General features: G+C 43.5%; 1 protein-coding gene across 1 annotated transcript; it reads right to left on the bottom strand.

Moving 5' to 3' along the window:
* Positions 1–1,946: 1,946 nt before the first annotated feature.
* On the bottom strand, positions 1,947–5,326 carry LOC308416347 (endotoxic shock protective protein U9-ORF-like; the record flags this gene model as incomplete). The annotated part of the gene is made up of 3 exons (XM_080911296.1): positions 1,947–2,078; positions 4,450–4,503; positions 5,273–5,326. The coding sequence occupies 3 exons, from the start codon at positions 5,324–5,326 to the stop codon at positions 1,947–1,949; spliced, it is 240 nt and encodes a 79-aa protein (XP_080767422.1).
* Positions 5,327–17,079: the final 11,753 nt, after the last annotated feature.

The raw sequence follows: 17,079 nt of genomic DNA on the forward strand, positions 1-17,079 counted from the left end.
TTTACTAGTTAGAGAGGGCGGAAGCCAGCGCCATCTTAGGGTGCGGCCCTTTGTCTCCAAATCCAATACGGCTCCCTACACCTTTCAACATGAAACACTGTGGAATGACGTACTATCCAGGAGTGACTCTGACAGGTGTGTTGACATGGTGCCGTGTGACTGAGGAGCAGAGGGCTCTGCCTACATACTGTGTCCTTCCACAGGTCTGCAGCAGAGAAGGGATTGCTCCCTGGCATAGTGTAATCGGTGGTATGCACGCTCTGTCCTTGTTGAACCTGTCTTTCCAAGAAATGGGTGTCTCCTACACTGACCCCATTCTTTTGGCTCCCAAACACTTTCCAAAGAAGCCTCTAAATCTTTCATGAACAACATGTTGTGACTGCATTCCAGTGGAACAGATGGATGAGTAGACTGTGACCATCCCTCACAATCGATGAGCCAGAGCTGCTGCCACTGTCCCTTCATGAAAGATAGACTCCATGTTTGCTTTGCGTCCTATAGCTTTATAGGCAGATACAGAGAGACTTACAACCTCCCATCCCAACTGCAGCAAATGTAAATACATTTGTAGCTTTATAAGTTTAAACCACAGTTAAGAGAGTCGGGATGCCCTCTCTGTTTTCTTGCACACCCCACAGAGTCCGCTCAAGGCCTTGAATGCAGGGGTGGGACAGATCCATCTTTACCTGCCGCTATCCTACAGTAGAGGACGCAGGGTGCCCCCCTCCAACTGCTATTCCCATTTTTCTTCTGTGTGGTGGAATCCTGATTCCTAGCTAGACTTTTGATTACAAAAGGAAGAAAGGAAGGAAGGAAGGAAGGAAGGAAGAAAGAAAGAAAGAAAGAAAGAAAGAAAGAAAGAGAGAGAGAGAGAGAAAGGAAGGAAGGAAAAAAGGAAAGAAAGAAAGGAAGGAAGGAAAGAAAGAAAGGGAAGGAGGGAGAAAGGGAGGAAAGGAAAGAAAGAAAGAAATAAAGGAACTATGTCCTAATTGCTTTTATTTTCCTGATTCTTCTTCAGAGACCTAGTGATGTAGGAGGCATAATAAATATATATCATTGTTCTAATTTGCTTTTTGGGCATTGGTAAACATTCATCAAAACCAAGTTGGGGGCAGAATCTGCATTTAGCTTATGGATTAGAGTCAGGGGCGTCAAAGCAAAAGCTCGACGCAGGAACTTTGGCAGAGGCTAGAGAAAGCTTCTTCCCGCTCGCTCCCCTGGCTTGCTCAGCTAGCTTTTTTTTTTTTTTTTTTTTTTTTTTTTTTTTTTTAATAATCTTTATTTTATATGCATTGGTGTTTTGCCTACACATGTCTATTGGATCCCCTGGAACTGGAGTTACAGATAGGTATGAGCTTTCGTGTGGGTGCTGGGAATTGAACTTGGATCCTTTGGAAGAGCAGCTAATGTGCCTTTAACCACTGAGCCATCTTGTAGGGGTCAGCTAGCTTTTTTATACGCAGCCCAGGTACACCTGATATATTACAGTTCCTGGGCCCGCCTACATCATTTGAACCAAGAAAACAACCCACAGACCTTTCCATAGGCCAGTCTGATGGCGGTGATTCCTCAGACAAGATTCCTTTGTTCTAGAGCTAGAAAGATGACTCACTGACAGCCTTTCTAGAGGACCTGGGTTCAAATCCTAGCATGTACATGGCAACTTCCAACTGTCTGTCACCCCAAGATCTAACACTTTCATATACATGCAGGCATGACAGTCAGGCATGTAAGATAAAAGTAAGTACTTTTTTTTTTTTTTTAAAGATCCCCTCTTCCTGAGGTTTGGGTCAAGTTGACAAAATCTGCCCAGCACAATGTGATGTAAGCTTTTTATTGAAGCATCCTATAGGAAGGAGACACTGTGAACAGGACCTGGAAGTGCAGTCCGCCTGCAGCACGCACTCTGTGGGGGAAGAAGCTTCTCTGGGCTATGAGGAACTGTACTATCTCGAATCTCCCCGCCTTTCGGGAGTAAGAGGAGGCAGAGGACCCCCAGTCAGAGAAAGGTCAGCTTCTGTTGTGGGTGAAAATGATGGGACCATGGTAGTTTTCCTTCCATTCATTGGTGGCTTCCTCTGATAAAAACAAAAGTCAAGACAGAAATGCACTTTTAAAAAAAAAAAAATGACATTAAAAATCACATAGCTAGCATATATGTATACATAAAAGTCACATGGCTATTTGTTATAATTTTAAGTGATTTGGGGGAAGAATTCTAAACAAGACCACAAACTTCTGTGTTTCCACTCTCTTCTTACCAACCTTGAAGTCTTAGAGCCTGTGCGGCATCTAAGTGTTTTCTTTCTTTGTGTGCATTCATGCTGCTGTCCACAGACCACTAGGTGCCCTCCTCCCTCCCTCTCTGCCTCTCTCCTTTCAGACAGGTTTCCTTCCCAGACAGCGAGTCAGCCTCCTGTCCATCCACCTCAGAGCCCAGGTTACAGGTCTGCAGGGGACACCCTGCTTGTTATGAGGGAGCTGGAACCCAAAGTTTGTTCCTCGTAGGTCAGAAGAGGGCATCTTGTCCTCTGGGATTGGAGTTATGGATGGTCGTGACAGCTCGTGTAGGTGTTGGGAACTGAACCTGGAACCTCACTCAGCCAGAGTTCTTAACTGCAATTCTCCAGGTCCCAAACAAGAACTTTGAAAGCATAGTTTTAAAGTGTTTTCTCTCTTAATTATAATTATGTGATCTTAGACAAGTGGTCTCTTTCTTTAAAAAAAAAATAAACCAAAAAAACAAAACAACTCAGATATTCTGATGGATAACATAATTGAGAACTGCGTGTAGCATTTTCAAGAACTGGTGCGGTAGATCTTTTCTTAGGGGTGTGTTAGTTCCTAAATGATGGTTTAGGATCTCATGAAAAAGAAGCTATGGTTTGGCCGACTGTCCACAGCCATCACACCTCCTACTCCCTGCCTCCCCTTTATCTTCCCAAGTCTTCGTCCTCTACAAGCACCATAATGATAGTGAACAGAATAAGAACTTACATGGATTTTTAAGAACTGACAGAGCCTCCGGCCTGGCTGGAAGGTAAGAAGAAGTGGATTGTTAGGAACTGGAGGGTTTTCCTGTGCAGCCCTGGCTGTCCTGAACCTCACTCTGTAGATCAGTCTGGCCTTGACTCACAGAGGTCTGCCCGCCTCTGCCTCTGGAGTGCTGGGATAGACGGGGTGCACCACCACTGCCCGACTAAGTGCATTTTTCAGTGTTCTGAAGAAAGCTCTTTTAAGAAAACATTTACACAAATTTCTTCAGGGTCATCATATGGAAGTAGAGGGGCTAAGGGTTAGCTGGTTGATTACACACTCATCTCTGCTCCTCTACTGAAAGTATGAAAGAAGAAGCCATCTGCTAACTGCCTGAGGATGGTAAGTCTAACCTTGCCAAGTGTCCTCAGGGAGATGCGAAGCAACAGGAAAATGCCAAGAGGCCACAACCTATATATTAAAATCCGAGTCAGACAGCAGCTTAAAATAAATACAAAGTTGGCTGCCAGATTTCTTGACAAAAAAAGAGAAAGAAGAAAGACCTTGGAACTGGAGAGGTGGCTCAGTGGTTAAGAGCACTGACTGCTCTTCCAGAGGTCCTGAGTTCAAATCCCAGCAACCACATGGTGGCTCACAATCATCTGCAATGGGATCTGATGCCCTCTTCTGGTGTGTCTGAGGACAGTGACAGTTATGTACTCACACACACAATAAAAAAAGTAAATCTTTTTAAAAATATTAAAAATGAGGCATCCACATTTTGGCCTTCCTTCTTTTTGAACTTCATAAGGTCTGTGAGTTGTTGTTTCTTGGGCCTCAGTCCTTCTTAGAAAAAGAAAAAAGAAAAAAAAAATCGTGTATTCATCATATATTATTATGTAACAAATTTTATGAGCAATAATAATATTTTATAAAATAAATTAATTTTAAAATTTGAAAAAAAAGAAAAAAGATTTTAAAAATAGGATGACAAAACATGGATCACCAGTCTGTATGTAATAAAATGGACCTCAAACAACAACAACAAAAAAACTTATAAAAGAAAGAAAGAACGTTGCTGGTTGACAAAGTTCTCTAAGAGGAATATATACATGTATGCTTGAATATCATGATAGATGTGTCTAAGAAAGCTAGAGTGTGAGGCATGTGTGTCTGAGATGAAAACGCTGGTAGAAATGAAATTGAAACAAAACAATTTCCTACTTTCTGACTAATTAGTTAGTCAATTGGCTTCTTTTATTTATTTGTTTATTTAGTGTATGTGTATGACAGTGTGTGTGTGTAAAACAGTGTCTGTGTGGTGTTTTTCTCTAAATCATATCTTTCTGAAGAGGAAGAGAAGTAGTGATGGAGGGGGAGGGGATGGGAGGGGAAAGGGAGGAAGAGGGGAGGGGGAGGGAAATAGGAGGAGGAGGGGAGGGAAGGGGATGGAAAAGGGGGAGGGGACTTTACCTTCCAGTTAAAAAAAGAACAGTAGAAGACGATCCTGCCAGGGAATCTTGCTACCTGTGAAAATGGAAAGACTGAGACAGGACATCCACAGTATTGATAATCAGTAAAGAACTGGGAAATTCTTTACAACCCTGTGAAGGCAGGATCTATCTGCCTTTTGACAGGTGAATGATCCCAGCACTGAGCAAGATGGGCCTCTCATGTAGATGTTTAAGAGACACCCCGTTCGCAAAGGGAATGACTGGAACTGGCATGTGTTAGCCTCAGTCACAAGTCTTCCTAAGATCAGTGTCTTATCAAGAAGAGTAAGAACTAACCCTCTCCAGATGGCCAGCTGCCCTCTAACCTTGCCACCCTCTGACATGGTCTTCTGCAAGTGTACTGGGCTGTCTCCAAAGCTGCCTGAGATGCACATGCCTCAGGTTGGACACATCTGTGAGTCTGAGTGACAGTCACTCTCTTCTTTATCTGCCTCAGGCTCTTGCCCCTCCAAGCCCATCACTATCAGTGCCTCTTCCTCCAAACATGGTCCTCAGCCCAGTCACCATTGGAAGAGTCATCCAGGAGCTTGTGACCCTCCAGACACTTGGCACAAACCCCAGACCAGTCAAGCCAGACTTGGGGGTGTGGCTCCTAGATGTCAGAACTTTTGGAAGTTTTCCGAAGGAGTCCAAAGGACAGCCAAGATTGTGAACCACTGCTGTGCTCTGAGGTAGGTGGGGGGAGTAGCTACATACCACTTTGCTCTCAGGGTGTTGTCCTTATTTTAGGACTGAACGTGTGCAGTAAAGCTCGTTTGCACAGACATTCAGAGGTTACTTACTGGAACACAGTGAGCCGAGAGCACGAGGAAAGCCATCAGAATCGCCACTTTCATTTCTCCTTATCTACAAGTAAAGCAAGAGGACCATCGTCATTGAAAAAGAAAGACACACAGACACACACATGGGTCACTCAATAATTGGTGAATGCCACCCAGGCTTTATTTGGGACTCCTTTTATACGTGGTGAACAACAAAGCCTGGGGAGGCCAGGTGCAGTCTCAGTGTACAAAACAGGATGTGTTCAAGGTAAAGATTCCTCGGATGGACGGTTCTGGGGCGTGGTTAAGAACCACAATGGGGCTCCAAAGGCGGGTTACAACACCCTGGAACATTGATTCTCACTCAGAGGCCTTAAGAACAATGACGGCTCAAGCCTATAGACCTTGAGTTCAATCCATGGAACCCACTCAGTAGAAGGAGACACCAATTCCTGCAAGTTGTCCTCTGAGCTCCACACACTCAGTGTGGCATAAGCATATCCGTGCACACATACTCACACACATTACACATATGTACTTTACACATATACCTTAGACACACACACACACCATATACACTTCATACACACAAACCACACATACATTTCATATACAAACACACACCACACACAGCATACACACATGCCTTACACACATCACATACATGTACCTTATACATACATGACATACACATAAATACATACTACACACACATACACAAACACACACACCAACACACACTCATACATAAACACACATATCACACATGCACCACACATACCTTACACACGAGCATACCACACATTACACACCATACACACATATACAGCACACACAGAGACATACATATACCACATACACGTACCACACATACACCAAACACACACACTTTACACAGACCATCCATACCACAGACACACCACAGACACACACACACACATGTATGCATGCACTACATAAATGCAAAAAGAAAAGGTAACAATGTTTCTAATTCAGGATCTGCATGGTTCAAGTGCACTATAACCTTTGATGTTTGTTAGGAATATTTCCCCGATGAATTTAAAACACCATCGCTCACTTCTGTTGTTCTTGAAAGCACAGCTCTGTGATCTTTGTAACTTTACCTGCTTTTACGATGACTTTGATACAATGACATTGTTAGAGTAACATCCCCCTGGGGTATTCGCCCCTGCTTCATATATCAATAAATACACAAAAATGAGGCCAAATCTTCTGTTCTGTACTGTATTATGACAAATATTATTCTAATGTTCTGACAAAAATTATTCTAATGTGGCAAATTTAAAATGCCAGTGTTTAGACTTGTTTTAACTTGATGTACCATGTTTGTTTGGTACCCCTTTGGAGGACTGCTGCCCTTTTCTGAAGGGAAAAGAGGAGGAGATCTGGGGAGGGGAGGTGGGAGTTCAGGCTGAGAAGGGAGGAGGAAGGGATGCAATGTATAGGAAGAGAATAAAGAAAAAAGAAAAACAATCCCTCCAGGCTGGAGGGATGGCTCAGTGGTTAGAACACTGACTGTTCTTTCAGAGGTCCTGAGTTCAAATCCCAGAGACCACATGAAGGCTCAGAAAACAGCCAAAGTACAGGCTAATGACATGCATGGCTTAGGGGTAAGGCCTCTGCTGTTCTTAGAGGACCCAGGTTTAGCACCCAGCACCCACATGGTGGCTCACAACAGTCTATAAATCCAGTTTTAGGGGAGCTGGCATCGTCTTCTTGTCTCAATAGACATCAGGCATGCATGGGGTACACACACATACATGTCAGCAGAACACACCCACATAGGTAATAAGAATAAATACATCTGTTTAAATAGAATTCCATGTTGCCTATAGAGTTTTGTGACTGTTCAACAATTTCTTCTTAGTAATGAACTACTTTAAAGCGCTAACATAACACAGCAACTATCAGAGTAACATATTAAAATACATAGCATAATAAATAAAAATTAAAAAATATAAATACACAAGAACATATAGAACAATATTTTTTTTAAAAAAACCAAAATACCAAGACTGATGAAGTAAGCTAAAATTCTAGTGTGTGAATTCTTAAGTTTGAGGCCATATATTTTATCAGACAAAGTTAGTTATGATTGGGGAAAAAAAGTTTACCAGTACGGCCAGAAAGGATGGAGTATCTGTTAATCTTGAGTTCTTCTGAAGCCTCGTTCAGACAATCTGAATATGAACAGATCTATATATATATATATATATATATATATATATATATATATATATATGCGTGTATGTGTGTGTGTGCGCGTGTGTGTGTGTGCGTGTGTGTGTGTGTGTGTGTGTGTGTGTGTGTGTGTGTGTGTGATCAGCACAGTACAAAGCTCTGATGACCGGAATTTACATAGGATAAGATGGGTTCCCCACCTCATTCTTTAAGGGGCTAAGACGCTGCTTCCTGTTTGGTTAACACAAGTTTGTGGTTATTCATGACACATGAGTGATTGTTTCAGTGTATTGGGGTTTTGCTAATGAATAATGAGAATTGCAACAACTAGGAAATCACTGCAGTGGACGGGCAGTTAGACAGGGTTATATACCTGGAGAGTTTCAACCAAAGGCTCCCCTGTCCAGTCCAACCTCAACACAGTCACGGTGCCTCGGGTATTGGAGGGTCCCATCCCTACAAAGAACTCCAGAGCTCTCCCAGGTCTAAGTAGGCACCAGACTAAAGGCATTTCATTCTCTTTCAGCAAAAACTCATTCGATTCTCTGTAGACTTGAAAGGATAGTCGGGAATAGAGCAGAGCCTAAAATGGAGGTGGACTAACTCGTGCAATAACTAACGTTATTCAGAACCTCAGACACTTTACACTCTGAGTGTTAAACAATGTCATACAAGCAAACTCCACATGACTTCAAACTGTATACTGTATATGAGGGTTGGGCCATTCTTGGAAACAGTTTTTAATAACGAAAGTAAGATAATTGGTATATAAAAGCATATTCTAAGAACAAACCCATCTTTAGAAGAAGTAGCTGTCACAAGACTCCTTGTCTTGGTTTTATTTATTTATTTTTTTAAAGGCTTATTTATTTATTTAATGTATGTGGGCACACAATTTCAGACACACCAGAAGAGGGCATCAGATCTCATTACAAATGGTTGTGAGCCACCATATGGTTGCTGGGAATTGAACTCAGGACCTCTGGAAGAGCAGTCAGTGCTCTAACCACTGAGCCATCTCTCCAGCCCGTCTTTGTCTTGTTATCTTGGAGTTTTCTCATGAGCTTTTAGAGTTCTCAGGCAGCTCCATTCTTGGTTATGGGGAAGCCAGCCCTCTACTCTGCGTCCTGCAGATTCCCTTCCCATGGTCCCAGCAGGCGAGCCCAGTGTCTCCCACATTTTCTCAAAGTTTAGTTGAGGCACTCCCGACTCAGTAGCTTGTCAAGCCTGCCTTTTTTTCATTGTATTTTCTTCAGAGGAAGCCAAAGCACCCGCAACTATGTACAGCTAGATAATGGGGTTCTGACGGCGAACCCAGGAGAGCATCTATCTCCTGCGTCCCCTCTAAGGGACAGGTGTGGGGCGATCAGTGTAACTTAGAGCTTGGATCAGTGAAGTTTTCAGAGATGTGAAGAGAATTCGAAAGGTTTGGGGGCAGAGTGTGGGGTGAAGTGTTGAGTGAAGCCACTGGTACTGAGAGCTGGCCAGCGTCTGCTTTGATATGCTAATAGGCACCTCGGGCATTTGTTGGGGGTGGGGGTGGGTCCAGTTTACAGTTTGTTTGGTTGTGTGTTGTTTGTTTGAGACGGGTCTCACCAGGAAACTCTGCTGGCCTGGAACTCGCTCACAGACCAGTCTGACACTCTGACGTACTGAGTTACGTGTTTGCGGCATCCTTCGAGGCTCTCTACGGGTTCCGTGTTGCTTTGCTTTGTTTTAGTGGATCTAGAACAGTCCTCAGAACCGCTGGGAGCTTCTTGTGGCAGGAAGCTCACTTTCTTGAGGCTTATTATATATACATGGTTAAATCTAGACGGTACATTACCTTCAAGATAAAGGAAAGAAACGCATTTAACTTTTTTCTTAAAGAAGTTACATTTATAATTTTATTTATATTTACTTTTTAATAAAGACTTATAATGAAAGACCCCCGCTTAGAAGCAATTAATGCCATTTCTGTAAGGCTGTGCACACACGGGGCAGGCTTATTGTAACCCTCTAAATATCAGCTTCACCCCACAGGGAAAACAAGATCGTCAGTGGGTAAGAGGAAACCGTTGGGGATGGAGAGTCTATACTGGCAGAGGGGACCCTAGATTCATTTTTGTTATTAAGATAAAGATAGAGAGTCCGCCCACATGACCCGTAGGCCCCAATTCGGTGCTTGATAACCCTGCACCCAGGCCTGAGAGACCTCCTTGTCTCACTCTGTCACCAAATGAGGACTCGTATCCCCTTTTGACCACACCCTCCTATCTCCCTATGAGAACTGAGGACCGCCTGTTCAATCTGCTTGATAGTGCATTTGTTGTTTTAAACCGCCGCTACTTTGACCTTAGCTGTCTTGTTAGGACTTGGAGTGGCAGCAGGAATTGGAACAGGGGCAGCTGCCCTCATCCAACAACCTTACTACTATAATGAACTCAGAGCAGCTATGGACGCGGACCTGGGAGCATTAGAACAGTCCATAACCAAACTAGAAGAGTCATTGACTTCATTATCAGAGGTAGTGCTACAGAACAGGAGGGGATTAGATCTGCTTTTTCTAAAGGAAGGAGGGCTCTGTGCTGCCCTAAAAGAAGAATGTTGCTTTTACGTAGATCATTCTGGTGTCATAAGAGATTCTATGGCAAAGCTTAGAGAAAGACTAGAAAACAGAAAAAAAAGAAAGAGAAACATACCAAGGATGGTATGAAAATTGGTTTAACCGGTCACCCTGGTTCTCTACACTAGTCTCTGCTTTGGTCGGGCCTTTACTCATTTTAATGCTAATCCTAACCTTTGGGCCATGCATCCTCAATAGACTGGTGACTTTTATAAAAGAAAGGGTGAGTGCTGTACAGGTAATGGTCCTAAGACAACAATACCAGATATTACAAGAAGCTGAGGGATCGCTCTAAGATTAGAGCTTTTTACAAAAAGAAAAATGGGGGAATGAAGAGTAAAAGGTTGTCAAAGGACACTGATTCCTTGCCTTAGGGATTTCCTCTGCCGCTCCCAGGAAATCCCACCCAGGAAATCCCACTTTCTTGAGATTTGAGTTCCCAAAATACCACAGAAGGTCCGGATGACCTCTGTGGAATGTTCCAACGCCCTAGGTGTGCCTGGGGGTGTACTGATAAAAAATGTATGATTCTTCCCCTTATGAATTTCCTCATTCCCCCTGTCCTCCCCCTCCTTTGTGATTTTTGCCTTTATAAGCCTGTTACAAGTTCAGGCCGGGGTCGAACTCCTCTACCCCTGCGTGGTGTATGAGTCTCAACCCCAGCATGCTGGCCTGAGATCTCACTCTTTCACTTTCAATAAACTTCCTCATGCGATTGCAGCAAGTCTGGTCTCGGTGCCTCGCTGGGTGCACGCCTCTCCTGAGACTTGAGTGAGGGTCTCCCTTCGGAGGTCTTTCAACACAAGGGTTTTGTATAGTGTGGAGAGCATTTTTGGCACCTCTGGACAGTTTTACCAGGACATCTTGAAGCTAGCCAAGGCAGAAACCTGGCTTCTGTGCTACACCCTGTAAGGGCTAGAATTAAGCACATTTGCATCTGTAGCTCTAGGCAGAGCCCCTGGGATAAGGCTATAGGGAAGTACATCTACATCTGAAGTTCAGGGCAGAGCTCTTAGGAATGCGGCCGAGGGAAGACATTTGCATTTGAAGCTCCAGGGGAACCCTTAGGAATGCAGCTCAAGGCTGGGCAGGTGTCTATTTTTGTCTCTGACTTTTACACTTGACGAGCAGTAAGACGTTTACTGTATCTTTGATTGTTAATTTGCTTATTCCCAGGCTCAGAACTGATGTTACCTTTTTGTATGTAATTAAAGTGATTTAAAAGAGGGTGGAATAAACTAAGCTTCGCTTGGCCTTGAGGTCAGGCCAAAGTCTTGCTGCAGCTTTAACTAACTTGTCTTTTTTCTTTCAATCCTCGCTCAGGCTCCTGGGAACCTGTTGTTTGCCTGAGCTGGTCTCGGACAGTATAGTCCAGCACAACGTATTTCTCATTTAAAACACTCTGTAGCAGACAGAGGAAGCTGAAGCTGCAGCTCTGGGCAGGGTGTATGGGTGTGGCCAGACTCCTTGGCTCCCAGGTTCAAGAGCTCAGCATGACTCAAATGCACAAACTCCTGCCCTGGCCTGGAGTGTGACTCAGGAGCTCTGGCTGGGGTCTACAATCACTAGGAACTTTACAAAACTCAAAGCCTTGTGTAATCAGAAGGGATACATCCCACAGAAGGCTCAGAAATACACTGGAAAATCCTACTGGAGACACCAAACTGATCTGACTTTTGAGTCAGCAACTGGCAGGTCAGCTGTGACCAGATAAGTACAAAGATGAACAACTGACCAGAGCCTGCCCTTCCAGAACACCCAGAGAGCACATCCAGATACTGAAACTGCTCAATATGAGAATGACCTAAGGGTGTGTGTGTCCCATCCCTGAATCCCAATACTTGGAAGGTAAAGGATCAGCTTAGTCTAAACATATACAGTCACATTTAAAAATAAAAATGGCTTTTGTTGGCATTAGGATAGCCCCCTCCCCCAGCAATGGCTCCACCCACAGGTGACAGGAACCTAGCACATCAATTGCCATGGAAACAGCCAAAGCATTCCCAGAAGACATCAGTTCTAAATCCCATCTCCACCTGGGAGCAAGTGACGTCACTACCCCTACAAAAGACCGAAACCCTTTCTCCTCTCTCTCTTTCCTTTTCCTCTCTTCGCCCGGCCTTGACCCCTGCCCTATCCCGTTCTATTAAACCTCTCCACGTGGAACCGTGTTTGGTGTGGTCTGTCTGGGCCTAGGCGAGAAATCTAATTTACAACAGCTTTAGCCAAGCTGGATCTTAATGCCTCTGAATTACATCAGCCAAAGAGCAATTACAAAATCAACTACATTGTCTGATAGGTAAAACCCAGCACTTGTGACATTGTAAGACCCAAACTGAGTCTTATCTACTTGAGGCTCCCATGAATGAGACAAGATCGAGGATTGATGCAAAAGCAAGAGGTTTATTAGTCCAGTGCACTGGGGTGGCCTACATCCAGAGGAGACGCAACCCCGAGTCCTCTGTCAGTATAGTTTTTATACACTTAGTAATGGGTGGGCTACAGCTGGAAGGAAAAGATGACGGGGCACCATTGAAAGGAAAGGTCACTGAAAGGAAAAGTCACGGGGCACCAATGTTGTGTAAAGATGATGTCTCGGGTTTTGGCACCAATGTTAGTGGAAGGATGAAGAGAGTGTGGGGGGCATATGGCCCATGGAGGTGTGGTGGGCAAGGGAGATGCCTCTGGGGGGGCCCATGTTGGGAATCCTTTCCCCCTGAGGGACCAGCCACACAACGGTATAGTACAGAATAGAGTTTATTCAGGTCATGGGAGAGTTAAGAGGGTAGTAGAGGCAGAGAGAGAGAGAAGAGTAGAGGCCAGCCATGAGCACATGGAGAGGGGAAGGGAAGGGGAAGAGGAAGGGTAGGGGTGGGAAAGCAAGGCTGCAAAAGGCCTAGAGAGGCAAGAGAGGCCAAAGAGAGAGAGGAGAGGTCAAGCAGCTCTTTTTATAGTGTCAGGTCACAGCGGGGGGGGGGGGGGGGTTGGGGGGGTGGAGCATAACTGGCTACTACCCGGTAATTGAAGGGTGGGGTTTACAGAATCCCAACAACAGTGATGGTGACCAGGCATGCAAACATTGGTGGGTTTACTTGACTTTTAAATCGATTGGCTGCTGCCAACATGGGTTACATCTCAGGACCTATGCCCTACATTCCAGGGCTGCCCAGATAAAGTTGAAGCGCTCCTTCCTGGAGGGAGCAGTACCAAAAAAGCCTTCAGTGGGAGACAAAAGCTGTAAGACCCTGGGCAGGGAGGGGTGGGGGACATGTAAGGAGGGTGTGAAACTGTAAAAGTCCTTGGGGTCCCTCAACATCACTTACAATTCTTGTACCCAGGACACATTTGGAGAGATTCTGAGCTACCCAGCCTAGATAACACTCAAATCCTGTTTTGTTTTTTGTTTTTTGTTTTTTTTTTTTTGTTTTTTTTTTTTTAATATTCTCTGTGATTGAGAACCACTGAGTCAGACAAAGTAGGGTAATGAAGTTGCATTATCTGGTCTGTCCCCTAGAACTTCTCTAGTTAATTTGCTTGCATTCATTGGCTGCTTCTGATTGGCTAAAGCTCCGACATTTTTTTAGGATAGACAGACGTAAAAGGAAAGTCATTTTGCTTATGTGTATTAAGGTCGCTCATGGGTCCTAGCCAGCTTTACTTAAGTATCCTTTCCTGGACTTTGTTTGCAATAACAAAGAGAGAGTTAACTTTAACAACTCTCATGACTTCCCTGGAAAATAGTTTATGATAACCTCTTTATAGGTGAGGGAACTTATGCTTAATGAGATTAGGCGCTTTTCTAAGGCTCCATGATTCACAGAAGAATGATATCCTGGATTCAAATAGTATGTAAACACAGAGTGTTTTATTCTGCAGAAGTCCAGCATGCTGGGAGAGACAACCAATGACCTCGCAGGCCTGATTTAAAGCATGTTAGGTGACCTCTATGTTAATCTGTTGGGTTTTTCTCTACAGACATTCCATTACCAGAGTGTGGGGGCTGGAAACTGTTGGCTCAGGAAGTAGCTGAGGAAGTCTGGAAACTGAGGCTGACCCACTGTTCTTGACTCAGGCCAGGTAGCAGGGAAGCTCCTGACTCCTGGACTTGCCTGGAATTGCCCAGTTCTTAGAAACAGATTTAGGCCTAGTCTCCTTAACTGCTGAAATCCAACCAAATTGAACAAAAACAACAAAAAGGTCTCTGGACCACTCAGAGGTTTAGTGACGATACTGGACCCCACCTGGTTGTAGCTGTGTCCTGAGGAAGTTTGTACCCCTGTTCGATTTAGCAAATGTGCTATTTTCTTTACTTACTCTACACTGAAATCTAATCTTTATCTTCATATTTTATTCTATTTTTTTAAGACAAGGTCTCACTCTGAAGTGCAGGCTGCCCTAAAACTAATTATGAGTCCAGGCTGACTCAAGCTCACGGCCCTCCTGCCTTCTCCTCCCAGGCATTGGGTTTGCTCTTCACAAACCAGCACATCTGGCCTCCAAGTGTAATTTTTTTTAAAGTGCTTATTATAGAAAAATTCAAATGCAAAGATCTCTCACATAGCTGCTTGGTGATCTAGTCAGGGCGAGCCTGGCTTTGTACCCATACTGCTCTATCAGCTTCTATTTTGGAATGAATCTCAGCATGTATTTCAGTGCATTTACGAATAGTGAGTCAAACATGACCCTGAACCTCACCATGTCAGGAAAATAAATAATGCCTTCACAACATCACATATTCCTGTTAGCCACACAGTTCTGGTTATTTAAGAAAGGAACAGCCATTCTTTGAAGATCAAATTAAGTCATGTTTGCAATGTTGTGTCCTGTAACAATCTGGGACAGGGTCAGTTGCAGACCAGCTGGCCCTCAGCTCACAGAGGTCTGCCTGCTCCTTTCTCTCCGGTGCTGGAACTGAAGGCGTACTACACTGTGACAACCACCTCATAAACATTTGCAAGTCTGTGGTTTTCTCCTTGCTCTCTTGGTATTCCTCTCCTTGTGGTTCATTTGCTGAAGAAGCCTGTCTCAGCATCCCCACAGTCTGCATTTCTTTAGAAATTATATTTTTTTCTCAAAACTCTATTTCAATCTTTACTAGTGTGCCATTTATATAAAAAGTGAAAGTCCCACCCATCCTAGTCCCAATGCCAAGCCAACTGCCCAAAACAGACATCTATTTATTTTTAATTTATTGTATATGAGAACACTGTCACTGTCTTCAGATACACCAGAAGTATCAGATCCCATTACAGATGGTTGTGAGGCACCATGTGGTTGCTGGGAATTGAATTCAGAACCTCTGGAAGAGCAGTCAGTGCTCTAACTACTGAGCCATCTCTCCAGCCCAGACCATCCTTTTTCATGGCTGCATAGCATTTGATGGAGTGTAGAGACAGTAATGTTTATCTCTCTGTGCCTCAGATAAAACTAGAGAACATTTTGGGTGGGGTGGGGATCATGGACCCCATTTCTGCCCATCTCATTAAGTCACACACCAAGAAAGTTCTCCTTCATTTACAAATAAACAAAATGAGGGAGAGGAGTTTGGCATTAGTCAATGAAATATACAGTAAATTATGAATGGAACACTATTCATTCACCTCTAGCCAAAATTTGAGATGACACCCATCTCAAGCTGTGAATTTGTGGTAAAATTCACCTGAGAGATAAAGACCAGAGGATTGGGAATTCAAGGCCATCCTCAGCCATGCACTGAATCCAAAGGTAGCTCTACCTAGGTCAGGTAAGAGGTAATGTGTATGGTGTGTGCAGTCTGTATGCATGTTGGTGTGCATGTGTGTGGTATGTGTATGGTTTATGTGTGTATGCGTGTGATATGTATAGTATGTATGTAATGTGTGGTGTGCATGCGTATGTGGTGTATGTACGGTGTGTGTGTATGTGTGTGTGTGTGTAGTGTGTATGTAATGTGTGGTGTAGGTATGGTATGTGATATGTGTAGTGTGTATATAATGTATGGTGTGTATGTATGGTGTGTGTGTGTGTGATATGTGTAGTATGTATTTAATGTGTGATGTGTGTGATATGTGTAGTATGTATGTAATGTGTGATATATATGTGGTGTATGTATGGTGTGTATGTGTGTAGTGTGTATGTAATGTATGGTGTGTGTGTGATATGTGTAGTATGTATGTAATGTGTGGTGTGTATGTGGTGTATGTACATAATGTGTGGCATGTGTATGGTGTGTGTGATATGTGTAGTGTGTATGTAATGTGTGATGTGTGTGTGTGATATGTGTAGTGTGTATGTAATGTGTGGTGTGTGTGTGGTATGGATGTGGTTGGTTATGATGTTTTCACTTCTCCATACTTGTTGAGACAAGGACTCTCACTAAGCCCATCGATCTGTGACTGGCTAGGCCGGCCAGGCCCTCACCTCCTAGCACTACATTCAACTTTCCATGTGAATGCTGGGGATAGACTCAGGGGGTTGTGCTCACACAGCACGTGTGCCCTTAGCTGGCTGAGCCATCTCTCCAGCCCCTGCCAATTCTTCAGAGTAAGTTATGTCTATAGCCTATTGGTTTCCCTGAAAACCCTAAATAATACAATGTCCTTTAGCAAAGAAACCCCATTCCTGAGATTTGTATCCTAAGAAAACATATTCAAAAATACTTTTACAAGTTAGGCATGATGTCATTTACAAAAAACTAAGCAACATATCTGTTTATTAACTGAGAACCAAATGGATTATAGTACATTCATTTGAAAGAAAGCTATTCGGCCATTAAATGCTAGCTGTGAAAATTATATAGTGTCATGGAAAAGTATGTGCTGTTAAATGTAAATTTATTTAAAAATGAGAACATAAAATCAGAGAATCTCCATAGCTATCAGGAGGAGAAGTGTATAATGAAAAGATGTATATTTGGGTCATAGGATTATAGACAATTAAAAACAAACCTTCTCTTACTGATGATGTTTTAAAACAATAAATAAAATATGTGAAACAAAAACCCGAGGGCGTTCAACTTAAATCATCAGTGAGAACCTGAGTA

Source organism: Micromys minutus (assembly GCF_963924665.1).
Source record: "Micromys minutus genome assembly, chromosome: 1".
Lineage (NCBI taxonomy): Eukaryota > Metazoa > Chordata > Mammalia > Rodentia > Muridae > Micromys > Micromys minutus.